We start from the raw sequence: 26,834 nt of genomic DNA on the forward strand, positions 1-26,834 counted from the left end.
CACACTCGCCCCCTCCCAGACCCACTCACACAGTGAAACACATGAACCGGAAGTGAAATGTCTCAGATTCTGTTTTCGGCGAAAATTACTTTGTGATGCACAACGGGGATGACTGTTCGTCACCCAGACCATAGATTATAGGAGGGGAGGTCTCCGATCGCTTTTCATAGCGTGTGAAAAACCGTTTGTTTCCCTATTATGGTCGAAAATGACTGGGGGGAAAAATGTAAAACCGAAAACGGAACCCAAGTCATGGAACCGGATGCAGTGGTGGTTGAAGTAAGTGGAACCCGAAACTTAGCCTGATTCATAACAGAATAGCGTGATCAGAGCATAAAGATCAATAAAGACGTTAGATCGCATTAATGCGATCCTGGCGGCCAAGCGCGCTATTTATTAGATCGCGTTAATGCGATAATGGCGGCCAATGAGTTAATAATAAATGAAGTTGGCATAACTGAAGTTCTGGATGCAGAGAACCATGCCTGTCAAGATTACTCCTCCTAAGATTACTACACCAAACACAGGTTCTACAAGTACTTAAAACTGCAATCCACTTTTTTAGTGAATTAAGCATGTTTAGACTCATCTGTACGGTAAATGTTATGTTAAATACAATATAACTAACACAACTGTGGTAGTTATAGTTGGTATACCTGCTCTTATGTTGAGAAAGGTATACTCTGTGGTTGAGTAGGACCACTACTGGTTGCAAAGTGGTATTGCATGAAGGTCAAAACCCAATACAGTATGTCCTCTACCCAAATTGGCTTTCCGTTATAGCTCAACAGTAGTACAGCGCTCATGCGTGGGACCTGGGTTCGAATCCTGGGTAGGACATCAAAGTTACAGTTTTCAGCTTTAAACCAAAACCAACATACCCAGAAGTCTTGCTTTTCACATTCCTCCATCACCCCCTTCACCTCCACCTCTGCACTTATTTATTTTCTCTCTCTACGTCTGTCTGTCTCTGTCTCTGTCTCTGTCTCTCTCTCTCTCTGTCTCTCTGTCTCTCTGTCTCTCTGTCTCTCTCTCCCCAGGGTCCTAGGAGGGTCTCCAGGGTCAGTGATCCCTTCTGGGATCTCCATGTGTTCACCGCTCACACCAGCAGCATTCACATTCTTTCAATAAACAACCCTTTATCGATTCCTGACGATGTATGTGGTTCTCAGACCAGTGAAAACCAATTTGTAGGCAGGAGAAAAAGCACACCAAGGACATCTCATGAAGTGCTGGTTGCAGAAAAATAATTCACAACAAGGAGAGAGACCATACCCTCTGTCTCTATTGACCACCACCACACACAAATCCTCTATTTCAATCTAATCAGCCCCACCACTGTTCAGTTGAACCACTTGAGCCCTATTTTACACTCTTGGCTATTTTAGATGCCTGGAGAAAGTCTTAGGACCAAAAGCTCACAATAAAAGTTTTGAACATTGAGTGTGCAGAGGCTTTTTTCTTCTTCTTCGCTTTCCTGAAATATTTCGGCTATGACAATATAGCTTATAGTGAGCTTGTAGAGCTGGTAGTTGTTTTAATTTTCAAAAATGTTTAAAATGTTCAAACAATTTGAAAGATTTTGACACCTGGGTGAAAGTGGTTAATGATGAACAACACTCTTGTAAAGAGGCTGGAGCCAGCCTGGAAACACACGCACCAGGTAACGTTATGGGGCTGTAAAGACGTTTTCTCAGCCATTGCTTTATGGTGTTTCTTTGTGTGAGCATGTGTACGTAAATGCGTGCTCGCGTGTGTGGTTGGCTGCTTTTTACAGGAACAAAACTGGCTACAAAATATGTAATTGTCAAACTAAATGAATTACAGCCCTATCCAATCAAAACTAAAACAAATCTCTCCTAGCTGTAAGCCAAAGTCCCACTGCCTCGCCGGCGTGCAATGTTTCTGTGTAGATGAGAGCTGAGGGGTTGATGAGGGGTTTGTCTGAAAGTTAAAAAGAATATCCTCGTGCTGATCTTGGCATCGATTACCATGACATCGAAGCATTTAGGTCAGCCCTACGAAGGATTATTGTCTCCGCCAGGCCGGGCGGCCGAAGGCTGGAGACTACATTTTCACCCCTGTCTGTCCGTCCTTGTGTGTGTCTGTGAATGGCTAATCTCCGGCACGTTTGGACAGATTGGTGTGAAACATTGCACGCACACTCCCAAGTAGGCCAAGGAAGAACCTCTGGCATGCCCATTTCCGCCATTTTGTGATCTTTGTTAAACACAGTTTTTGCTACTTGTCCAGATTCTGTCCAAAACTCACGCAAATCGGTACACATTATGTCTGTAGTCACGTGATCAAGATGTATCAGTCAGATTTTTCTGATTCCATTTCAATCCGCTATGACTGACTTACAAAGTTTGCAGGCCCTGGGTATAGGCAACCCGGCCTGGTGGAGACCTGCGCTTCGAGGAGCACACTTTTCTAGTTAGTTAGGTTTGTTATGAGTACGGTATGTATTGCAGATTAGATCATATTTCCAAACGGTGGTAGGCATCACATGACTGTGGGATTGCGGGAACACAGCCGGAAACCGCCACCAACCTCTACAACTAGAGAGAGAGAGAGAGAGAGAGAGAGAGAGAGAGAGAGAGAGAGAGAGAGAGAGAGAGAGAGAGAGAGAGAGAGGGGGGGGGGGGGAGAGAGAGGGAGAGAGAGAGAGCCCTAGAAACAAATGAGCGTGGTCGAGCGTGGTCGACGTTCAACAACGACACCAACGAAAACACCAGATGGTCCTCGACACCAAATCTTGACAATTAAACTAGTGTGCTCACACCAGAGATAGAAAAAACACACTGAGAAAAAACAACACAGAGTTCACAAGACGTGCACTGAGATGATCGCCATGTGTACAACTCTGAGTTAAGCAGTTCACAGCTGCTTCTTTTGACCTGACAGCGAGGAGTTTCACCGAGAGGATGTAACGCATTTGGAGGAACACGCTATCCTTCCCAGTTCCACTCCCTGCATAACAGGTGCCCCAACCCAGAGTGTACAAATGGAACTTGTGAGAGTCCATTTGGTTCCATTTGTACACTCTCTGGGTGAAACTAGACAAATGTGCACCTTGGAGCACAGGTCTCCCTCCGCCAGGCCAATCAGGATGAAAATATGAAAAAAGGTCCGTCTTGATGACATGACTACAGAGATAATGTGTAGCGATTTGTGAGCTGTTTGGAAAAAATCTGTAGGAGTAATAGCAAAGAATGTGTTTTGCAAAAATCTGCCTCCTGGTGGCGCTATAACAGCTAGGCCAATGTGAAATTTCGGCAATCGGATGCTGCGTTCATGATTTGAGGCATTTTGTTCAAAACGAGCCAATCCTATAAAATGTTTATGCCAATCTTAGCCAATCAGGATGGAATATGAAAGATTGGACATATCCTTCTTGATCACATGACTATAGAGATAATGTGTACCGATTTGCGTGATGTTTGGACAAAATCAGTAGGAGTAATATAAACGTTTTTTTTTTTGCAAAAATCGGCCTCCTGGTGGCGCCATAACAGGCGGTTAGCTGTGGACGGAAGGACACACACACACACACACACACACACACACACACACACACACACGGACGGACGGACTGACGGACTGACGAACAGGGGTGAAAACATAGTCTCAGCCATGCCTTTGGCCTGACGGAGACAATTAACACTCCGAATTTTACAGTGGACCTATTATGCTAACAGAATGAAAGGTCAGTGTGTTAAATGAAGCGATATTCAAAGACTACATAAGAGCTACGTAATGCTGCCTGTTCCACAAAAAACATAGCACGCCTGTAGACAAAGACACATGCACTGCAGTACATGCTGTCCACACGCACACACTTTACACACAACCAATACTGACCTGGCCGGTGGCTGAAGAGTCACACAAGGCTGTCGTGTAGTGTCTGTCCAGCTCAGGTGCATTGTCATTTAGGTCCAGGGTCTCTATGGCAACAAGCACCCTGGACACCTGACTGGGATTATCTAGGAGAGCCAATCAGAAAATAAATATCTATGTCATGAGCAAGCATATTAAGATGTACTTTACAAGTAGTTACACACAATGTTACACACATGCATGCAATTCACACACACACACACAAGCTCCAAAAATCACAAACACAGTTGCCTAAATAATTTAAATCACGTACAATCATGAACACATATTAGCACTAGGGGTGCTACAGCCTTCAATCTAATACATTTAATCGATTATCGATTATAAAATATAACCGATAATCAATAAAGTAATACATTTTCAAAAATTGTGAAAATAGCTCATCTACAAGCTCACAATGCATCACAACGCGTGATCAGACTAATCAATTTATAAAACCTCTATTAGAAGTTTTTTTTGGGTTGATTTGTTATTATACTAATTTAAAGAAAATAAATAAACTACAGTAAGACGCTTCTTGGTTATTTGATTACTCGAAAAAATAATTAATAGAATAATCACTTAAAATATAATAAATAATTGCTGCCCTAAATAGTTCACTCATTCACGTACTCACTTCCACACGCACACGCACGCACGCACGCTCGCTCACTCACTCACTCACTCAAAAAAACGACAACAAAGAAAACCAAAACAAATCACTAAAACTGCATTTAATCTATAAATACCCCATTGTAGTTTTTGCTCATTAATAAGTATTATTATTAGTATTATCTTGTTATATTACATTGATGTTTTTTTTTTTTTTATCCCACGATTTTGTAACCCTATTTTTTCACCCAGTGCTAATGCCTAGGCATGTAATCCTGGGCACTACTCTCCCTCTGCCAGCCTGGGGAGAGTCCACAACTGAGCTCATGCTTCCTTCAACGCATGAGGAGTTGGCAGACTACTGCTTATCACCTGACAGGGGGAGTTTCCCCGGTAGGACGTAGCGTGTGGAGGGAACACGTTATTCCAACCAGTTCCTTTCCCCCGGCTGACCATCGAGGCAGTATAGAGACCAGGATTACTGCATGTTTTTTTGTGAGGGAACCTCCTACCTACCCTAGGGGACACGGAGGAGAGAACACGTCCCCAAAGCCCACAGCGTCCCCGGCAGGAATCGAACCCAGGACCTTCTAGCTGTGAGGCGACTGCGCCACCATGCCCCCCCCTTGGTACATTGTTGTTGTTAGCACAGTTTTGCAGAACATGCCACACCAACATTTCGCTGCTTGCACATTACCTGTATGAGTGACTGACAAATAAATCCCTCTTGAATCTCATGAATATTTTGAATTCCTCTCACTCACTCATTCAATCACTCGCACGCACACACACGCACACACGCACACACACGCACGCACACACACACACACACACACACACACACACACACACACACACACACACACACACACACACACACACAAACACAAATGCACACTCACTCACTCACTCACTCACTCACTTACTCATACACAGCCGTTCAATTGTCCTCATGAATGAGGTCAATCTTTCATTGTGCAACAGCACTGTCATCAGCACTCATATCACAGTAGTACATCTGGCTGAATACACAAAGGTGCATTTAATTTATTTTGGTTCTGTTGCTCCCATACTCCCTGCTGGAGCTGGGCTCACATTTACAGATCAGTCATAGTCCTCCACATCAAACTAATCCTTTCCTACTGGATCTGGAGAAAACACTGGAGGGGAAGAAAAATCATTTCATACTGTAGCAGGAGAAAAAGATGTCTCTCTAGTGTGTGTGTGTGTGTGTGTGTGTGTGTGTGTGTGTGTGTGTGTGTGTGTGTGTGTGTGTGTGTGTGTGTGTGTGTGTGTGTGTGTGTGAGAGAGAGAACAAGTGAGGGTATAAGAGAATTTGAATGATAGGAATGCGTATAGTCAGAAAATGTCGAAAAGTGACAGCAAGGCTGGAATAAACAGAGAAAGAGAGACGAGAGAGGGGGAGAAAGATAACAGAGACAGGTTTATCTGCATGCCAAGCGGTTGCATGAGGACGCAGTTTAAATGGGTTGGCAGCAGGCCACTCACACACACACGCACGCACGCACACACGCACGCACGCACGCACGCACACACGCACGCACGCACGCACACAAACACACAAACACACAAACACACAAACACACAGACACACACACTACTTGGACCAGATGGACCCATAGTTTAGAGTGAACAATCACTTATTTCCACATTTTGGGCAGCAATTGTGTAGTACTTAAGACACAATCGGGGCTGGCCCACACATACCTACAGAACACAGACCCACACACGCACTCTCTTACTCATTCAAATCAAATGGGCAATTCTACAGCAACATTTGGGCTCAAATTGATATTGTGACACACACACGCACACGCGCGCACACACACACACACACACACACACACACACACACACACACACACACACACACACACACACACACACACACACACACACACACACACACACACACACACACACACACACACACACACACACACACACACACACACACACACGCCCTCTCCATCTGGATGTGGGGTGCTCCCATATTCTGTGCAGTAACAGTGTGTAATGGACGGCGGCCATTGCTTCCCGGAGAAAATGAGCTCCCCGCAATAATGGCAGTGGGTGAGCTGGGCTGCCTGTGGCCATGGCAGCTCTGCCTACTGTGGCCATTATCAATGCAGCCTCCAACGGTCTGTTTACTAGATAGATCTCATTATTCAAGACTGGCACTCCTATCCACTCCCACCGATACTGCTGCCACAAGAATCCCTGAGTAAGTCTTAAGTAAAGATTAACTTTGTCATAGCCCGATATATACTGTAAGGGAGGGAGGCCAGTGCTGGAAAAAAAAGTTTTTGTTGTTGTGTTTTTCCATTCGTCGCCCACATTGGCTGGTGGACACCGAACCTAAAGTAAACTTAAGTCTCACTATTTCACCAGCCAATTTCATTCTCAAAAGAGAAAAGAAACCCTAACTATGGAAAATAACTTTTAGCAGGACAGTGCATTAACCACTTTCAAACTGGTGTCCCTATTTTGGGCATGTCATTATAAGCAAAATATAAAAAAAATATTAAAAGTTATTTTTAAAACATTTCAAACTTAAAATAATAATAATAGTAATAACAATAATAGTGAAAATAGCAGATCTACAAGCTCACAACGCGTTGCAATGTGATATTGTGAGCTTATAGATCTGCTATTTTTGCTATTTGTCATACATACAGTACAGTATAGGGCATAGGGCTTATGTGGTAAAAGTGTTTTTAGAGAGAACTTGCATGTTTCATTTCGATGCTGACAACTGGACCATTTTCATTTCAATGTTGACAACTGTGTATGACAACGAGTGACCAGCATTGATGGGGGGTTAGAGGGACAGAGGGCTGGGGGAGGTGTGCATTCTGTTGATGATCCTGACTGCTTGCTGTAAAAAGCTATTTAACATTCTGTTGATTTTGGCACAGATGCTCTGGCACCTCTTCCCAGACGGCAGGAGGGAAAACAGACTGCGTGAAGGGTGGAGGTGGTCCTTGATGATGCTGGAGGCTTTTGATAGTATAAATCTCCGGCAGGAGGGGAGAGAGGCACCAGTAGGGCTGGGATCCGGACCCGGATCCAACATTGAGGAACCGGAATCGGTTTAATCACATTTGGAACCATTTCTGGAACCGGTTTTTATCACACTGTCAGAGCTGGCATGTTGACTTCACGTCTGCTAAATACAATATAGTGGTTCTCAAACTTTTAAATTTCAAGGACCACCATTAACTCCTAGAGTGTACAAATGGAACCAAATGCACCCGTAAGGGTCATTAACAGCGAGACCACAGGATTGTCACTGCCACAGTGAGGCTGATCCTGACACCAAGGAAGAGGGAAGGAGGAAGGTAAAATACGAATGGAGTCAACTGGCAACGGACCGTCAGCTACAGGAACGCTACGCAGTGGAAATCAAGAACAGGTTCCAAGCACTGCAGGAGGAGGAGGTGAGCATAACAGCCTGCTACCAAAGCTTCGCTAAAGCAAACCAGCAACTAGCAGCTGAGACATTCCTCCAACAAGTTCCCAAAGCAAGGAGGAAAGACAGATGTCTCGACCCCATAATCACCAAAGCCAGGGAGGAGATGAGAGCCACACCATCCACTGGGGGAAACTCATAAACATTCTTTGGGCCTACGGAGTTCCTGAGAAGATGGTTCACATGATAGTGGCAAGCTAGAGCCAGACTCAAGCCAAGGTTCAAACCTGCGATGGTGACACCAAAGAATTTTAGATCTTATCGGGCGTCCAACAGGGTGACACTCTGGCCCCCTTCCTGTTCATTGTAGTGATGGACCATGCACTGAGACTTGCAATCAATGGCAGAGAGGAGGCACTGGGGTTCACTCTGGTCCCGAGGAAGTCAAGGCGAGTACACTCTATCATGATTACTAACCTCAACTACGCAGATGACATTGCCCTAGTCTCGGATACAACAGAGAAAGGAAGGGAACTACAACTGGCAGTAGGAATGGAGTGCAGGAAGATAGGCCTCAAGCTCAATGACAGTTAACACAGAGGACAAAACCATTGCCACGCGTCGCATCGAGGCCGCAAGGTAGAATGCTTTCAGTGGTGCCCCTGTAGAAGCCGGTGATAGGATGGGGAGACTTGCCCTTTTAAAACTCTGGAGGACATGGCGGTGCTGTCAGACCTTTTTTTTATGATGGCAAAGGTGCTCATGGTTAAGGTCGGGTCATCCACAAAGTGCACTAACAGAACAGGAACTTGATGTTCCTGACTCTTCCACAGCGGCACCATTGATGATCAGCAGCGTATGATGTTGTCTGCCTGCATTTGATCACTGTCTACTTTATTTTGTTGACGTCAAGGGACAGACGTCCTGTATGCAGAGAAAATAGCCGATCTACAATGCGACGCATTGTGCATGTGTAGATCGCCTATCTTCGGTGCAGATATTGGCCATAGAGGGGAAAAGGTGAGGGCTAAGTATAGACTCTTGGGAGAACTGTACTGACAGTTAAATCTGTCAGTACAGTCATGTAGCAGGGTGGACAACAGGGTGCTCAGGACACAGCCCTGCAGTAAGCCTGTGCTCACCAAGATGGATTTTGATGTGTGGCTGCCAACCGTGACTGTCTGCTGCCTCTGCGTCAGGAAGTCAAGCATCCAGTTGCAGGTGCTAGTGTCAACGTTACGTCCAGCAACCTCAGCTTCTCCACCCTGTTGTGGTATGATGGTGTAAAGGCTGAGCTGAAATCGATTAAAAGGATCCTGGCGTAGGTGTTCTTCCTTTCCAGACATGTGAGGTGGAGTGTGGTAGATATTGCATCTTCCGTGGATCACTTGGTTCTGTACGCAAACTGTAGGGGATTTAAATTTGCAGTCAGGCGGGCCTTGATGTGCTGCATTGACAAACCGCTCAAACACTTCATGAATATGGGAGGAAGCATGTAGTCGGTTATTGCGTGGAAACCTTGCCCCAAGCGCTGTATGTCTCTATTGTCAGTGAAGTGGCTGTTGAGCTTCAGTCCATAGAGCCTCTGCTTAATTGTTTGCTTTCCGACTCTTTGCACATAGGGTGACTGGGGTGAGATCGGTTTTGTTAGACACAGAGGTTGAGGGAATGAAATCTGACAACTGGCTCTTACCTCGGTGGCTATTGCGTTGAAGTAATTCAAGGTTGCTACTGTGTTCATTGCTCTCAATGTACTCTGTATGTATTCTCTAGTTGCTGTAAACGATTGTTTTAAATGCTTATCTCTAATCCTTTTAAACATTGAGTCCAGTTTTGTCTTTACATGAATACATCTACCAATCACATCACAGAAAGTTTCCGTAATATATTGTTGCTGACATTGTACTGTATTTTATACTTTATCGTATGACTGTGATAAATAATATACACTCCATAATGTGTCACATTGTGATGCAGCTTGTAGATTTGGTATTTTCAGCACCGTACAACGATGTATGGTATAAATTAGGTCAAATATGAAGTAAGAGCAAAATGACCACTGTGTGAACAGGGTAAATTGTGTCACGTTCTGGAGTGACGGAGAAAACCTAGATGCATAGGATTTGTAGGGGGGGCACAGAGCAAACTTTCAACTTTCAAAGCGCAACCTGTCCCTCTTAAGATGGAGTGAAGCCTGACCTCTCTGGGTGGCGATGACTGTGATGTTGTGCCAATGCTCTCGCTCGCGGTCCAGCTCCATCGCCGTGGTGATAAGGCCGGTGTCTGGGGTGATCCGGAACAGAGCCTCTGGGTCCGACTGGGGATCAATAGAGAACCTGGGAGGGTAGAGGGAGGGACAGATTGAGAGAGATTTTTAAAATATTAATAAGCATGTGAAATATAAAATATTAATATCATCCATAATATAGTAACCAGCAATATGAAAACACACCTGACCTTGACAAATATGAAAACACCATTACATCATTGCGATTAGCATTAACCACATGAACCCCAGCATGCCTATTCTGGGGGGTACATTCGGCAAAAATAGACGATCTACAAGCTCGCAACGCGTCGCATCTGCCAAAGGGATTTAGTGTTGACAGAAAAAAACGGTCCGAGAAATGTATGTCCGTTTTACTGAGAATAGAGGGTTTAAGTAGGCTATATGTGAATTACATCAATACTTATGAATGACAGATTCATAAGGTGTCAATTTATGACAATAAAGCACAGAGATGTTTAGTTTTTTGTAGCCAACGTTTGTTTGTGAAACTAGAATTGATAAAAACTGTAAAGTATTCAGTCCATTCATCAAAAATAAAGTCGTTTACATTTATTGAAATATGAGCGCATGTTTCTGCCTGATTGTCTTGGATTATCTTCCTTGCATTAACCCTACGTTTGCACTGGGGGGGGAGTAGAAGCAAATGGCTGCCGAGATCGGTCAACGCATGGCGCAGCTGTCCAATTGGTTGGACTGTGTGACCGACTGTGTGACCGTACCTTAAACCATTATTTTATTCAAAAATAGCAGATATACAAGCTCATAGTGCGGCACTGAGTGCCGCACTACAAGCTTGTAGATCTTATTTTATTTTTTTAATTGTGAAAATGTGTGCAAATCTTTGAATATATATTTTTTAAGCAATTTTTTTTACTGAAATCAAAATGATATGTATTTGTCTGCGGACCTCCCCCATCTCCAAATATTTTGTTCCAGGGACCACCAGAAGCAAACATTTGAGTTAAAAATGTATATCTATACATTCAAAGATTTGCACACATTTTCACGATTTTATTTTTCAAAAACTGCAGCTCTACGATCTGTGTATATCTGCTATTTTTGAATAGCCAAAGAAAACTTGGCTATAATGGGTTAAGGAATGAAAGGAGGAATGAACGGATGGAAGGAAGGAAGGAAGTTGGGAAGGAAGGAGGAAAAGAAGGAAGGAAGTGGGGACGGAAGGAAGGAAGGAAAGGAAACAGAAAGAGATGGGTGGGGTGTGGAGACAGTGTGAGAGAGTGTGTGTGAGAGAGAGCAAGATAAGGGACTCTGCAACACAAATGGCCTGGGAATTAATATAGGGAGATTATCGCCATTGATAGGGGCTAGCTTTGAAGTGAGGCTGATTATCTGAATAATCTGTATGAGTGCACTAACTATCATTTCACCCCACACGCACTCCTAGCTTTTCAGCTGGCTCTAATTGGGACACGGTTTACTGGGGCTGCTAATGACAAATCACTTCGCTTTCCTCCCAACACCAAACCATAGCCTCCAGACAAAACACAAACATCAGAGGCTGAAGGAAAACTACAGCCAGGGACGGCCTAATGCTCATGACGCGTTGCGGCGCGACGCATTGTGAGTTTGTAGATCGGCTATTTTTGGTGCGGGCCAGTAGGTGAGCAAGTAAGTAGGGTCAGGATTAAGTACTTTTTTTGTTCTGCAAGCTTTTGGGGGTTACTACTTGTATAGGGAAAACTGTCTGGAACTCTGGATCAGAGGATACTCTTTGAATTTGGCTCTGAATTATGTATGTCCTTGTAAACCGTGTATGTCTAACCTGTGTGATTTCCATTTCTCATGTTCCTCCACTTGCTCCTGATTTTCATTCTAGGGAGACACTCTTAGGCTGCTACGTTCTTCATCTAACTCAATATGACGACTGGATGTTTGTTTAGTTTTTTCAGTTAATGCACAAAAATAATTAATTGCAATTAACATAGCGGTGCGTTAAGGCGTTAACGCATTAACTTTGACAGCCCTAACAAAAAACACAAAAAGACAATATCACATACTACTGTATATACTACTATTGTATATCGTGCCATACAGTATATCTTTTATTTTATTTTTTCTATACACATTTCAGTCTGATGACTTGATAACTGCACACAGATCTCTCTTTTTAGACTCAATAAGACATTTACTTTGGCATCTGGCACTGTACCACAGTGCCCACGCTTTTTCAAAATATTTCAAATTGCATGGACTCAGATCTTCCACAAATAGTCAAGGTTTCTTCCCACAGTCCCCGAAACCTGCTGTCATCAAGCCACTCTCAAAAATGAACAATATAGATACCTCTAATGAACAATAGGCCCATATTAAACCTCCGGATTTTCTCACATTCACTGCCAGGTACTATGCATCCGCTTCATCCGTGGGGTGGCAGCGTTTTTTACCATGTTTTGAAGATCTTTGGAGAGTCGCAGAAGCCACGACGTGCACGCACGGATGTAAGCAAAAAGTGTCCGGTGGGTGGGGGAGGATCTCGTCTATCCACTGGAACAAAAACGTTTTTTACCGCGATCAGCCATTGTGTTGCTATCACCTGTTGAAAATGGCTAGTTTTCACAACAAAAAAAAAATCCGAGCTAGTGTTTTTCTACAAATCCTAATATAGGAATGGACGAAAGTGACGTTTTTTGGGATGACCAGGATCATTTCTAAGTTGCGTTAGAGCACCCTCTTGTGGAATTTTCAAAAATACAAAATAAATCTACGTTTATGGCACTCAACAGTTGGATTTGAAACAACGTAGTAGATCTACGTCAGTGTGTTAAAGGTTCTATGACATTAATTTTCACTTTTTTTATTTGTTATGTTTTTTTGGGGGTTTTATGACCTCAATTACACCCAAAAAATCGGAACTTTGAACATTCAGTGGATTTTCTGTGGTCTGGGGTTTTCTGAATAATTAGGCTGAAAAGTAATCTGAGCTTGGCCCTTCGACAGTGAGGTCACAGCCGATTAATCCCGCCCACTCTCCTCCTCGCCCCTCCCCTCCCCTATCCTTTCCTTTGGGGGGGGCGGAGCAGAGGCGATGATTGACAGGAAAAATCCCTCACCAGCGACACCCGCAGGCAAATATTTCTTTTTTCATTGCAGTTGAAAAGGCTTTAGAAATGTGAGAGAAAAACACCTGCCATGGATCAATGGAGTGGATTTTTTTGTTAAAACTTTCTATACACGTTTGAAGGACCATGACAAAGACTTTTAATGTGTGGTAAAACTGAACGTCATGAAACCTTTAAGGAAAATAATTGAAAAGTCTCTTTTTCAACAACTGAACTGAGCTTCCTGCCACTGAACTGCTTTGAAGTCTTCCAGTCAGCACTTCGACAACGCCACAGCACTGTGACTGATCTTGTTAAGGTCTTCAATGGCATCTACTAGATTTTCAGCCTCCGTATTACTGGATCTCAGTGTTGCATTCAACATGGTCAGCCATTATATATTAATAGATTGACTGAAAAACTGGGCTACTTTCTGGGGACTCTTCTGTTTGACATCTACATGGCTTGGAAAACAATAAAATACGTTTCCATTATTATGCAGATGTTTTACATAAATATATGGACTATGGTCCAATATAAGCATTGAGTAAGTGCATTGAACAAATCAGCAGTTGGATGTGCCAGAATTTAATTTAAATAAACTAAGACAAAGTAATAGTTTTGAGAGCCAAGGAAAAAACTATTAAAAGTCAGTTCTCAGCTTGAATAGGTAATGTTAAAAACCACAACCCAAGCCATAAATCTTGGTGTTATCATGGACTCAGACCTGAATTTCAACAGCCACATTAAGACAATTACAAAGTCAGCCTTCTATCACGTTAAGAATATATCAAAGATTAAAGGACTTGTCTCAGCAGGATTTGGGAAAACTTCTCTTCAGTAAACTCAGCTACTGTAACACTGTCTTTAGAGGACTCCCACACTCCCAGGAAACTACAGGTCTGCTACAACTCTCAGTTCTTTTAAATCAAAGCTGAGGACTTTTCTGTTTGTCGCTGCCTTTCATTGAGGTTTTTGATTAATTTCTTGTGCACTGTAATTTTATTCTCTTATTTGTCTATTTTATTTTATTTTAATTTAAATTTTCTATTTTCATAACTCTAATAACTATTGTATAATTGTATTCAAATGTCTTTTTTTATATGTTGCTTTTGCACTTTGTCTTACTGTTCTTAATGTCATAGTGTAAAACACTATGAATTGACTTCAATTGACGTTGAAATGTGCTATACAGATACACTTGTCTTGCTGCTGTTGCTGCTACAGTATGACACCTGAATTTCCCTCCCAAGATCAGTGAATGTTTTCTTATCTAACGCCTCCGTGTCACACCGGTACCTGATGTTATTGGTCAGTCCGGTGTCAGGGTCGACGGCGCCAACTCGGCCCACAGTGCAGGAAGGCGGGCAGTTCTCCGACACATCCATGAGGTAGCGGGCCCGAGAGAACCGGGGGGGCTCGTCTGCGTCCAGCACTGCCACTCTGATGGAGGCCCTGTCCTTGAAAGGGCCCCGGCGTAGGAAGCGCGGGTCCACGATGGGGTTAAGTACCTCCACGGAGAATGAGTAGGAACTGCGGCTCTCGTAGTCCACAGCCTGCGGGAAGGAAGACATTTAGACAGACTTATGTAGAGAGGTTGCAGAAAGGTTGGAAGGGTCCTGGAGAATAACGGTGGACTCTAGTACACTGGCACAGACATTTTATGAGTTTGGATGGGGTCGGAAAGACTAATGCCTAATTTATGCTTTGTCGCACGATGGTGTCGCATGCCCAAAAGTGTACTCACAAGCTCACAAGGTGCCACATCCATGACGCGTTGTGAGCTTTTAGATTGGCTACTTTAAAGTGACAGGAACGGTTTGAATAAATGTGATAGACCATCAAACATACTAACACAACAAGTAGCAAATTGACTGAAAGGCTCAAGGCTGAAAGCCACAACTTCCTGGCAACAGATATTGTTCATTTTGAACCACTTTGAGCAGCACGTGCACGAGAAATTAATTAGAGGTGAGAAGAAACACATCACACATATAAATGTCATAATTTGCACTGAACGGTTCTAACAGCTAAAAACGTGTAATTGTCACTGTTGTAAACACTAGACCCCAGCCATCTGTTTTTGTTATTTTCTTTGGAGCAATTTTGGCTCCCCTGCCATTGACCATTAATCAAATGCCGTTTCAAGGAAAACAACACATTTCTAAAACAGGTAGCATTTCATGGAGGCCACAATCACAATTCATTTAATACACTGACTAGACATTACATTACAGTCCTATAATAAACAACATGTACATAACTGTCTTCCACAACATTGTTGGAAGAGCTCAAGTAAAGCACATGTGTGGCTAACGTTGTTAACTAGCACCTCCTGTAGCTATAGCCACTACTGACGTACTGTAGATACATGGAAAGTGTCACTTCCGGTGTGCTGTCTGCTTCAAATAAATGCAAAACTTCTCAATGGAATAGTAACAATGGCAGATGTCCTAGTTATATTGTGCTATCATATGATACAGATTGGTTAAAATAATGATTTATTCATTCAAATACATCCAGGCTTTTGGCTTCATGCTATGTTCTTTTGTTACAGTAGGCTATGTGGGATTGGCACTACTTTGACAAGGTGGGGAGAATGGAGAGATACAATTGCTATAGCTGGATTGAATGCTGGTAAAACATTCATCCAAGAAACGGTGGTGATTGGGCTACTTGCACAGCATAATTTACACCCCTCCTCTCCAACATTGTTGTGTGGTGCAATGTTGGCAACACACACGTGTGTGTGTTGGTGGATAGAGCTGGCAGGTTCTATCTTTTGTTCTACTGTTACAAGTCTGTTGGTAGGTGTTGTTTAAGGTCTTGTGGAACACTGTGGGAGTATCTTGGACAGCGAGGTGCTTTTTGTTTGAGAATATTCAAATCTGTTTGAAGAAGCGATACACAAGTGCTTTTGAATTTGCATGCTTTGGATGCATGGCTGGGACATCGACAGCTCATTCCAAATAAAAATGAAAACTAACATTTATCAAGGGATTTATACCTCCCTTTAGCATGTAACATCCAACTGTGTTTAACACCACCATGATGACTCATGCTGTGCTGGCTACATAAAGCACGCCTCTTGTTCCTTGCATGCTGTGATACGTCAGCAATTGTTTGTTAGAGATGTTATGGAGCCTATTTGTCGGAGGTGACTCTGTGTGTGATTGCAGCGCTCCTCACCAGCAGGCCGGCTCAGAAGCAATGAAACCTCTGATCAGGTTTGCAGCAATGATTGCTAGACATACACCTGCTGTTGATTACATTTTTGGAGCACAACATGTTTGGGTCTGGTTCAAAATATCTCTTTGAGGTATTACTGTGTGCCTGTGTGTGCCTGTGTGTAGGTGTGTATGCGTGTGTGAGTGTGCGTGTGCATACAGTACGTGCGTGTGAGTGTGTACTCAAAGCGAGTGTATGGATAGGAACCCTCTGTGTCTGACTGGCACACAGCACCGTGCTGGACAGAGGATAAATAGGCTCCCTGCTCTGCAGGCTCCGCTGTCCAAGTCAAAGAGTTGCATAACAAAGAGATAGAGACTGCTGAAGTTCCCTGCGGATTAGAGGATATTGAAATCCACTCTCCCCTTCTGATTTTTCTTTCTTTCCATCTCACTCTATTCTCTCTTTCTCTTTGCCTGTTCATACTTCATAGGCAGCTAAATCTGTAATTCAAACACGGGCAGAGATTGATTAAAAATGATGCGTTGAAGAGAGGTGGTTTGAAGGACGCCGACTTTGAAATACAGGCAAAGTGTGGGGGAAACATCTTTCTCAGGAGGAGAAAAAAAGGAATATATATATAAATATATATAACAATAAATGGGTAATGTCAGGGAGACGGAGTGGTAGCGGGTGCGGGGTGCAGCGGGGAGGAAAAGAAATGGAGGCGGGGGTGGATGGCGGGGGAGGGACAGAGGGAGGTGGGAGAAAAGGCTCCTCTAACAGGTTCCCATTAGAAGGGAGAGGCAGACAATCTGTCTGAGGAGGAGAGGTGTCACTTACACTGTGAGCACACACTCATCACCCTCTGCCCTCCCTTCCTCCCTCCAACACTCCATCACCCCTCGCCTTCCTGCCTCCCTCACTCGCTCTATCGCCCGCCTCCCTCCCCGCCCCCCCCTCTGTCCTAACACTCCATCACGCAACCCCCCCCCCCACACACACACACACACACACACACACAAATCCCGCAACTGCAACCACCGCTTTTCCTTGCGTGCCTGCGCCCCACCAACCCCTCCCCGCCCACCCAGAATGCACACGCTCATCTCTCTACATCACACGCTCGCTGGAGGCACTTATCACACAGCGACCCACCTTTCATTCTCTGCCTGTACTGCCTTTGTCTCTCTCTCCCTCTCTGTCCCTCTCAGGCTTTCTCTCTGCCTCTCTCCCTCTCTCTCTGTGTGTGTGACACACGCACACATATAAAGCAGTGTGCACCGAGGGGAAAGTGAAAACAAAGTCTGAACAGGTACATTCTTCATTCCTTCACTCGCCGCCTCTGTCCCTCGCTCTCTTTCTCTGTCTCTGGCTCACATGCTCTGCACTTGCACAGAAGTAACCTTGTGCTTCAATGCTCACACACACACACGCACACACACACACACACACACACACACACACACACACACACACACACACACACACACACACACACGTTGGTATTACTATACTTATGAGGACATCAACATTATAGGACAGCAATTTTAGAAATGCCGTTTTTTTTTTGTCATACTGAAGCCTAAAGGTCCTTACACACCGGGGCGAATTCTTCATGCGAATAAATACGTTTTTTTTTTAAACCTTATAAAGTCAATGCAAGCGTCCACATCAGTTTCGCGAAGCGAAAAAGCGCCTTTTAATTATTCGGAACGAGTCCGAATTTTGCGTATATTCGCATATTCGCCGGTGTGTAAGGACCTTAAGCCTGAGTTGTTCTCAGTTGCACACCAGTGTTGTGTACCAGACATATCCAATCTACAAGCTCTTGGTGAACTTGATTAGATTGTCTATTTTTGGGGCGCAACACCGGCATGCAACGAAGTATAAATGACATAACCCCAACCCAAATGTTTAACCCTAAAACATCCATTTCTTTTGCGCGGACCAGGACAATTGTCTTCACGATGTCTATTCCTCAAATTTTATTTGGCCCTCATAAGTATGGTAAAACAAGTACACACACACATGCGCGTGCACGCACAGGCACATCACATGCACACCCTCTCCTGAAATTTCCCTGGTACCTGTTCCCTTTTAGAACAGTTACTGAGAATGTAATTACAAACACTGGCATGGTAGGCCTGGCGATACATAATAAATCATGCCACCTCCTAGTCACGCTTGGTCAATTGACTAGAGACCCGGCTGTGTGACCAAAATTGCCCACATGTGCTCGTGTGTGTGTGTGTGTGTGTGTGTGTGTGTGTGTGTGTGTGTGTGTGTGTGTGTGTGTGTGTGTGTGTGTGTGTGTGTGTGTGCGTGTGCGTGTGTGTGTGTGTGGGGGTGATTGTGTGTGTGAGTGTCTCTGTGTGAGTGAGAGAGCGTGCGTGCATGTGTACACAACACACAAATGCATGGCTAGACATTGAGCAAGGTTTTAAATCATCCGGTCAAGATCCCGGGAAGCCATGACAAGGTGAAGCACCATTCTGCCCCCTCCAGCATAATTGAAAGCAAATGAGAAGATTATGTGTGTGTGTGTGTGTGTGTGTGTGTGTGTGTGTGTGTGTGTGTGTGTGTGCGTGCGTCAGTGCGTGCGTGGGCGTGCCTACGTGTGTGTCTCAGCCTCCTGCTGTCCTTGACAACTCTTCATTTTGTGCATTCTAAATGAAGATCATACGTGGGGTGTGTGTGTGTGTGTGTGTGTGATGATGACTGTCGCAGCTCCTGGACGTTTCCTCTGCAACGAGCGTGACTGTGGTGCTAAGAGAACAAAGACACCCTTCTAAATCTCCCGTTTGACTTTGTTCCTCCTCTATCGCGCTTCCTTTTCCTGTCACTTGCCTCTTGCCTGTCCCCCCAATCTTTCCTATGTTAGTCAGATGTGCCCTGTCGTTCTCGTTTCCCTTTAACCCATTAAAACCGAGAAAGCGTCCGTGTGATTTGAGATTTTAACGTTGCAACGTGCCAAAATCTTGAAAGAACTACTGGTTTAGAAGGTATTTGTAGAATCGGTGTTAATGGGTTAATGTTCACTACTCTCTCCGTTTCTTTCTTTCTCTCTCTCTCTCTCTCTCTCTCTCTCTCTCTCTCTCTCTCTCTCTCTCTCTCTCTCTCTCTCTCTCTCCATCTCTCTCTCTTTCTGTCTCTTTCTCTCCCTCGCTCTCTCTCTCTCTCTCTCTCTCTCGCCCTCCCTCTCTGAGGAGATTAACACAATCTCCCCGTGCAAGGAAAACAAACAGATAATCCTGGGCACACTGCAGGCGGGTGACCGCGGATTAGCCAGACATTTTAAGTGAGAGCATATGGAAATTATAACAGCAAATTGACACAGGCAGCTAGCTACATTAGCTTGTCCCCCATGGTATGGGAAAATGAAAGGTGCACATAAATAGCAGGCTTACTGTATACGGCTCACAGCACCCACACCCCGCCCTCGACAAAAAAAAGAAGAAGTGTGAATTGGGATAGCACCACAAGTCGTGTTAATGATGTTATGATACGCTTAATGTTGTGACTCATCTTACTGTTTTGTTAATCAAACACGATTGGATTTAGTAAACAGGTGTAAACAAGTAGGTATGACGTCTTGGCATTTTGCCAGGGTGATTCTCACTTGTTCCTGAACATTCTTTTCTTTTTTTTCTTTCTTCTTCTTTTTTACCGCTGCTGTCATTTACGCGGGCAGTTTTGACACCTTACGCAGTAGCAGTTGAATGTGACTGCATAATAAATGCATTCCACATCATGCTGATAATGAGCTAGCTAATCCCATCCTTTCGACTCACTGACAGAGTGGAAACAGATGCACCACTGCCTGCTTTGAAATTCCCGACTTCCCCACTGGAGCTGCTACTGAGGAGTCTGTGAATTCAACACAACTGGGAACTGGGACATATCCTACATGTAAGTTCCCAGCAGCTCTGACCTTGTGAGCATTCAACATGGACGCCTGGAGACTGCTGTTTGTTCTGATGCCTCGTGAACAACACAGGTACCTTCAAAGGCTTAACGATCACAAAACAAAAACAAATTCAACCCTGTTTGAACCAGCAAGGCAATAATTGTCTGTGATGTTGCATGCCTGTAACCCTCAATTGAACTATAGGTGTACTCGGCAAATGTAATCTGATGCTCTCTCTCTACTGTAGGTTGTCCTCAGACGAGCCCCTCTCCAGTCGTCTTGATCCTCCATGTCCATGTAGGTAGGGGCGGGATCGGGATGCTCTTGTGATTGATGCCTGTGTGCTGGTTCCAGCACACGGCACAGCACAGCTTTATTGGCTGGGAGCTTGTGGTGTCTACGGCGGGGGCATCATTCTCCATTCACTCTTGGTATCCCCCCATACAGGTAACATTTGCACATAGTATTCTGATGTAGCACCCATCCAGGGACTTCTGTATAGGGCAGGCTTCAGTGTCCAGCATTTACAGCCATATACTGTAGAGGAGAACAGACTCAGAGAAGAAGGAGGGTGGAATTCCACACACTGGCCATGCATGCCATTCAGAACCCTCCGGGCAAGACCTTAAAGCACTACTTTAAAGTCTTGCTCTGTCGAGGTGACCCATTGGCACAGGTATTTGAAGTCACTGACTTCTTTCAGGGCAGTGCCTCCTGTTATTGTTAGAGGTGGATGATCCCGGAGGATGTTGATCACCTCAGTTTTTCTTGGCCTTTACCCAAGACCAACCTTGGCACATTCTGTTTCTACTCTGGCCAAGAGCACCTGTGCCTGCTGCACATAGTCAGATAGCAGGCAGATGTCATTAGCATAGTCCAGGTCCATTAGGGCTGCAGCAGGGACTGGTGTAGTAGTAAGACTGAGTTCTTGCTCCCGTCCATTGATGGCCTGCCTATGTCTGTGCCGTTCTGGGATCATCTCCTATAGCCCCTGTTAACTTGGGAGAGACACATATAGGCCCTGAGTATCTTCATCATTATGCCTCTGTGTATCGACTATCGACTAATTTCTTTTTTAAAGTATCACTGGAAAATTGTTCACCCCACTTGAAAGCTATTTTGGTTCTCCCGAATCGTATTCAGTATCATGCTGTTGTCTTTGCAATGACACGTGTCATACTGATGCCTCGATAGTTGTCTGATTTTGAGAAATCTCCAGATTTTGGCACTGGCATGATGTCAGAGAGAGAGAGACCATATCCGGCTTGTTGTTTTTCATGAGAGCTGGTTGCAGATATCCAGGATGATGACGTCTAGATTGCAGTTCTTAACAACCTGCCATGTGGCCCAGCACTTTCCCTTTGCTACAGTTGAGAGTGGATGACTCTCCAGTGAAATGAGTATAAAGGGACCCTCATAAATATGGAGATCTGTGAGGATTGCGTGTAGTTCCTCCACAGCTGTCGGGTATGTGTCCAGCAGCTTCCAGAAAGAAGTGAACCAGGAGGTCACTCTCTCCTCCGGGTTGTTGCCTGTAGCCTTTCCCTCCTTTGACCTTTTGCGCCCACACATCTCGTTGATGATCCGCCATACTGTTGTTTGCACTGAGTTGCCTCCACTCTCCGTACCATCCCCATCAGCTCCGCCGCCTTGATTCTAGAGAAGCTGTTTGGACTCATTCAATGCACTACAGGTATCTACATTTTAAACACACGGCCTGTTAATTAATGTGTGATTAAAGTTTGAACAATGTTTTGTTGTGAGATTTCCTTCACGCTACAACAAACAAAAGGGAGATAGGAGGGGTGCTCTGTCATAGTGACAGAGCATAGAGCATAGAAATAAGACTTGGACTTATGGAATTTTGTTGCATTTCTCAACCATAATAAACATACCGGTCGCCATGTGGCTAATGATTATGTGATGAAAATGTAGAATCATGATGCTTTCTGAGAATCCCGTTATTTTTCCTTACAACGAGGTAAGTTAGATTCCACCTCCAAGATGTCTTTGAATGGACCCTTTTCACAGAAGCCATTTTGGCAGCTGTGTATGTTACATTTAGGAGTTAGCGTGTGCCAGCATGAAGTTAAATGTACAGGAGCTGTCCATGCTGGCACACAGTAACAACAACTAAATGAAACACAACCACAGTGTACTGACTGAACACACGTCATACCCCAAAGTACTGCCGGTTTTCATTCAATCCATTTAATCAGGGGCATTGACCAGGTGCAATGCAATTACGTTCCTGATACAGAAACCTGCTGTAGTCTGTGCTCCCAAGGTCGGGCCTTGTTAAACCACTGTTTAAAGAGGCAACCGCCCAGCGATTGACCCGCTGTGGCTACACTGCTGCAGAGTGCTGCCAAGCTGCTATGGGTGCTGGAGGTTGTTAATGCTAATTCTTCAATTACCTGCACTTACAGCGTGGCCTAGTGCACATGCCGTATCACACAATCGATTAAGAGCATGTATGTTCATTAATAGCTACAGTGTCCACTTTAACCAGTGTCCCTTTTGTGGGCCTTACGTAAAAAAAAAAAAAAAAAAAATCCAACAAGCTCACAACATGTCGTCATGTGACATGTTATGAGCTTGTAGATTTCGGTAAAGAGATTTGGTCTAGAGGGGAAAAAAGGGGATAGTGTAGGCAATCATACTGTATGTGATTATTAGAAAAGAATAACACAGCATGTCAGAGTAGAATAGTAAACAGGAAACAATAACGGTGCAATTTGTGGAAATTGCAAGAAAATAGACCAAAGTTGAGCTGAGTTGAATATAATGGAATAGAATAGAGTCATGTAGAACTGCGAAGAGATCAGTACAGAATGCAACACAATGCATATCCATGGATTTCCAGTATGATTTAGTGACACTGGCAATATCCTCCATTCCTCCCAGTTGCAGCCAGAATGAATCAGAATCAGAATCAGCGTTATTGTCACATCACAGAATGACATCAACATCGAGCCTTCAGCCCCTCTGTTGTGTCACAGATTGCATTAGTCTAGCATCAAGTCTAGCATCAAGTCCCATCTCATCTTGCCCTTGCACACCCTCCTGGAAAACACACTACAAATCTCATAACAATGAGTGAATTAATATGAATAAATAGAGTGTGTTGGAGAGTATATAAGTGCAAATATTCACACCTGTCTACCTGCGTGTTTGTGCATAAATATGAGTGTTTTATTGTGCGTGCGAGTATGTTAGTGCAGGCATGCATGTCTCTGTGTGTGTGCTTGCTTACTTGTCATAAATGCGTGTGTGCATATTTTACTTGGAGGGCTGAATTGGACAGACTGAGTCAGACTCACAGATAAAGTGAAATGGCTCCCAGACACAACCACAGAGTGAATGAGGCATGGGACAGAGCCAGCAAACGGATGTGGAGAAGCGGGGAGTGAAGGACGTGTGTGTGTGTGTCTGTGTGTCTGTGTGTGTGTGTGTGTGTGTGTGTGTGTGTGTGTGTGTGTGTGTGTGTGTGTGTGTGTGTGCATGCATACGTATGTGTGTGACGCGTGAGTCGAGTGCTTGTTTATAGTTGCTTCCACGTTTAAGAGAATCTGTGTATTTGGAAAATGGATCAGGGAGAGAGAGAGAGAGAGAGAGAGAGAGAGAGAGAGAGAGAGAGAGAGAGAGAGAGAGAGAGGCTGTGGCATTGCTTGGGGTTCCTATGAGACTGACAAAGAATAAGCGGTGATAAGAGGCAAGCGGATTTATACATAGTTGCTTGCGGTTGTCGCACACTGAAAATAGCCGATCGACAAGCTCACAATGTGTCGCGCTGCAACACGTTGTGAGCTTTTAGATCGCCTACCCTACAGTGCGCAACACCTGCATGCAGCTAAGTATAACTCAGGCTTAATGACCCAGCTCTCCACTTGAGTCCCTGGCTGACCTCCCTCCCTGTCCCCATTTATACATGTACCCATGGGACAAAGCTTCTTCCTTCTTATCCCCCCCGTCCCCTCTCTCTCTCTCTCTCTCTCTCTCTCTCTCTCTCTCTCTCTCTCTCTCTCTCTCTCTCTCTCTCTCTCTCTCTCTCTCTCTCTCTCTCTCTCTCTCTCTCTCTCTCTCTCTCTCTCTGGTGTACTTGTAGCTTTTTTCTCTCAGCCTCTCTGTCTTCCCTCTTCTGCATTTCTCTGTCATTTCTCAAACTCCATCATCGTCTGACACCACCCTGTCCTGGCTCTTCCCCATCGCTCGTTCAGTTCAGTTTCTGCACTTCTTCAAGTCTCTCTGTTTGCCAGAAATCTTGGTGTAGAGTCATGGACTCATGGAATTCAACAGCATGCATACAGTATCTCCTTTAGACTATATCAAGGATTAACACCATTACTGTAATTACTGTAAGACCGGGAACGCATCTGTGCCATTTTAAGATTTCTTTGGCTATCCGCGCTACAAGCTTGTAGATCTGCTATTTTTGAAAAATTGTGCAAATCTTTGAATATATATATATTTTTTTTTTAAGAGAACATTTTTAACTCATGTTACAACTTTTGGGGGTCCCTGGAACAAAATATTTTGAGATGGGGGGTCCACGGCCAAATACATCATTCATCATTTTGGGTGGTCCTTGATATAAAAAAGTTTGAGAACCACTGATATATATAGCAACATAAGTTTTTTTCAAAGAACTGTTAGGATTTAGAAGACATTTGGAGAATCTCCAGAAGCAAAGATTTGAGTTACAAATGTTCGCTTTAAAAATATATACATTCAAAGATTTGCACAACATGTCCACGATTTCCCCCAAAAAATTGCAGATCTAAATTCAAAGCGCGGCACTCGGTAAGCCGCGCTATGAGCTTGTTTATCTGCTATTTTTTGATAGCCAAAGAAATCTAAAATGACAGAGATGCGTTCCCGGCTTGAATGGGTTAAAGGATTTGGAAAAAACTTGTCAGTGCATTTCTCCTCAGTACACTCAACTACTGTTATGGGGAGGAAAGAAATCGATCAGAACACTGCAGTTGATTCAGAACACTGCTGCTCTAGTCCTCACTAATAAAAAAGAAAATGGATCATATCACTCAATCTTTGCACACTGGCTCCCTGTCTGTCAAATAATTGATTTAAAAAAATACTCTACTACTACTGTTGGTTTATAAAGCATTGAATGGTTTAGGGGCTTTAGGGCCAAAATCTGATCTTGTGCTACATCAGATCTCTATATCCAGACCTCTCAGGGACAGGTCAGAACTAAACGTGGAGAACCAGCGTTCTGTTTCTATACAACATATATCTGTAACAAACTCGCAGAAAACCGCAGGTCTGCTACAGCTCTCAGTTCTTTTTAAACAAAATGTTTTTGTTTGCTGCTTGCCTTTTATTGAGGTTTTAGATGCTGCATTTTATTTCATTAATGGTCTTAATGTTTTGTATCAAGCACTCGTTGTTGATATGTGCTATACAAATATACTTGCCTTGCCTTGAAGTTGATCTTCCTGCACAGTAAAATCCTCAGCGTCAATTGAATTCAGAGAGTGTAAATATGGACAGAAAAAAAACGACTTTCTTCTGTCCATTTTACACTTTCAGAATTAAATTGTTTCAGACTGTGTGTGTCTTTGTCTCCAGGTTCAGGCCGCCAATTTATTCTAATTGGTCGGGTCGGGTAGAGTTCGGCTATTCAAAAATAAGATCTAATACAAGTGTAAGCACTGAGTGAATGTTTCAAGTAGACCGACAAATTAGGTCTAACACGCAAAATCAATACGCCCATCAGCATTCACAACAACCCAAAATATCTCTCTCTCTCTCTCTCTCTCTGTGTGTCTGTGTGTCTGTGTGTCTGTCTGTCTGTCTGTCTGTCTGTCTGCCTTTCTTGATAAAGAAAAGAGGTCACACAGATGCACACACAGATAAAACACACACAGATGTGTCCCCTTATCGATCCGATTACAATGTCGATCCTATGCTGTCGATCCTTTTTAAATATTGGTAGTTGTTTGGTGCTAATCTGGGGCACTCTATCACTTTCATTTAATTTCAATCAAAAGCAGAACATGTTGGTTTCAACTGGTTGCAACATTGAAGAGATATGCCCATGCAAGCCATTAAATTCATGTTCCTTGTTTTTACCGGTAGTTCACCGCAATTCAACAGAAGTCAATACCTTTATTTGAATGAAATATGTTTGTGCCAGTAACTTGATTTCAATGTTGTGACTCTCACAGACAATGTCACGTCTCTCAAGGCATTACGTCACGCCAGGTCCCGCAATAGAATCGATAAGAGAATTGATAGGCCAAAACCGTATTGATTTCCAATTCTCGATAGCTTCCCCATGGTAGAATCCATTTTCGATCCCCATCCCTACGTGAGAGTGGTGTGAAAATGCTCTGTTTTTCTTCCCAATTCCCAGTGAATAACCCCAGCCAAACTTATTTAGAGAATACATGAAGACAAACTCTTAATGCACACAGCCAGCTGTAATTTGAGCCCATCTGCTATTCAGTAAGACCGCAG

At 43.9% G+C, this 26,834-nt stretch overlaps 1 protein-coding gene across 1 annotated transcript in view; it reads right to left on the reverse strand.

Annotated features, from left to right (window-relative positions):
* cdh24b (cadherin 24, type 2b) overlaps positions 1–22,030 on the reverse strand; it is a gene marked incomplete at both ends in the record, with an annotated part of 37,087 nt that extends 15,057 nt beyond the window's left edge. The window contains 5 exons of the mRNA XM_080439753.1: positions 3,865–3,986; positions 10,124–10,260; positions 14,573–14,829; positions 21,142–21,333; positions 21,980–22,030. Coding sequence (XP_080295879.1) covers positions 3,865–3,986; positions 10,124–10,260; positions 14,573–14,829; positions 21,142–21,333; positions 21,980–22,030 — 759 coding nt within the window. The remainder of the gene's footprint in view (positions 1–3,864; positions 3,987–10,123; positions 10,261–14,572; positions 14,830–21,141; positions 21,334–21,979) is intronic.
* Between the last annotated feature and the right edge of the window lie 4,804 nt (positions 22,031–26,834).

The sequence above is a fragment of the Gymnoscopelus braueri genome (assembly GCF_963280865.1).
Source record: "Gymnoscopelus braueri genome assembly, chromosome: 10".
NCBI lineage: Eukaryota > Metazoa > Chordata > Actinopteri > Myctophiformes > Myctophidae > Gymnoscopelus > Gymnoscopelus braueri.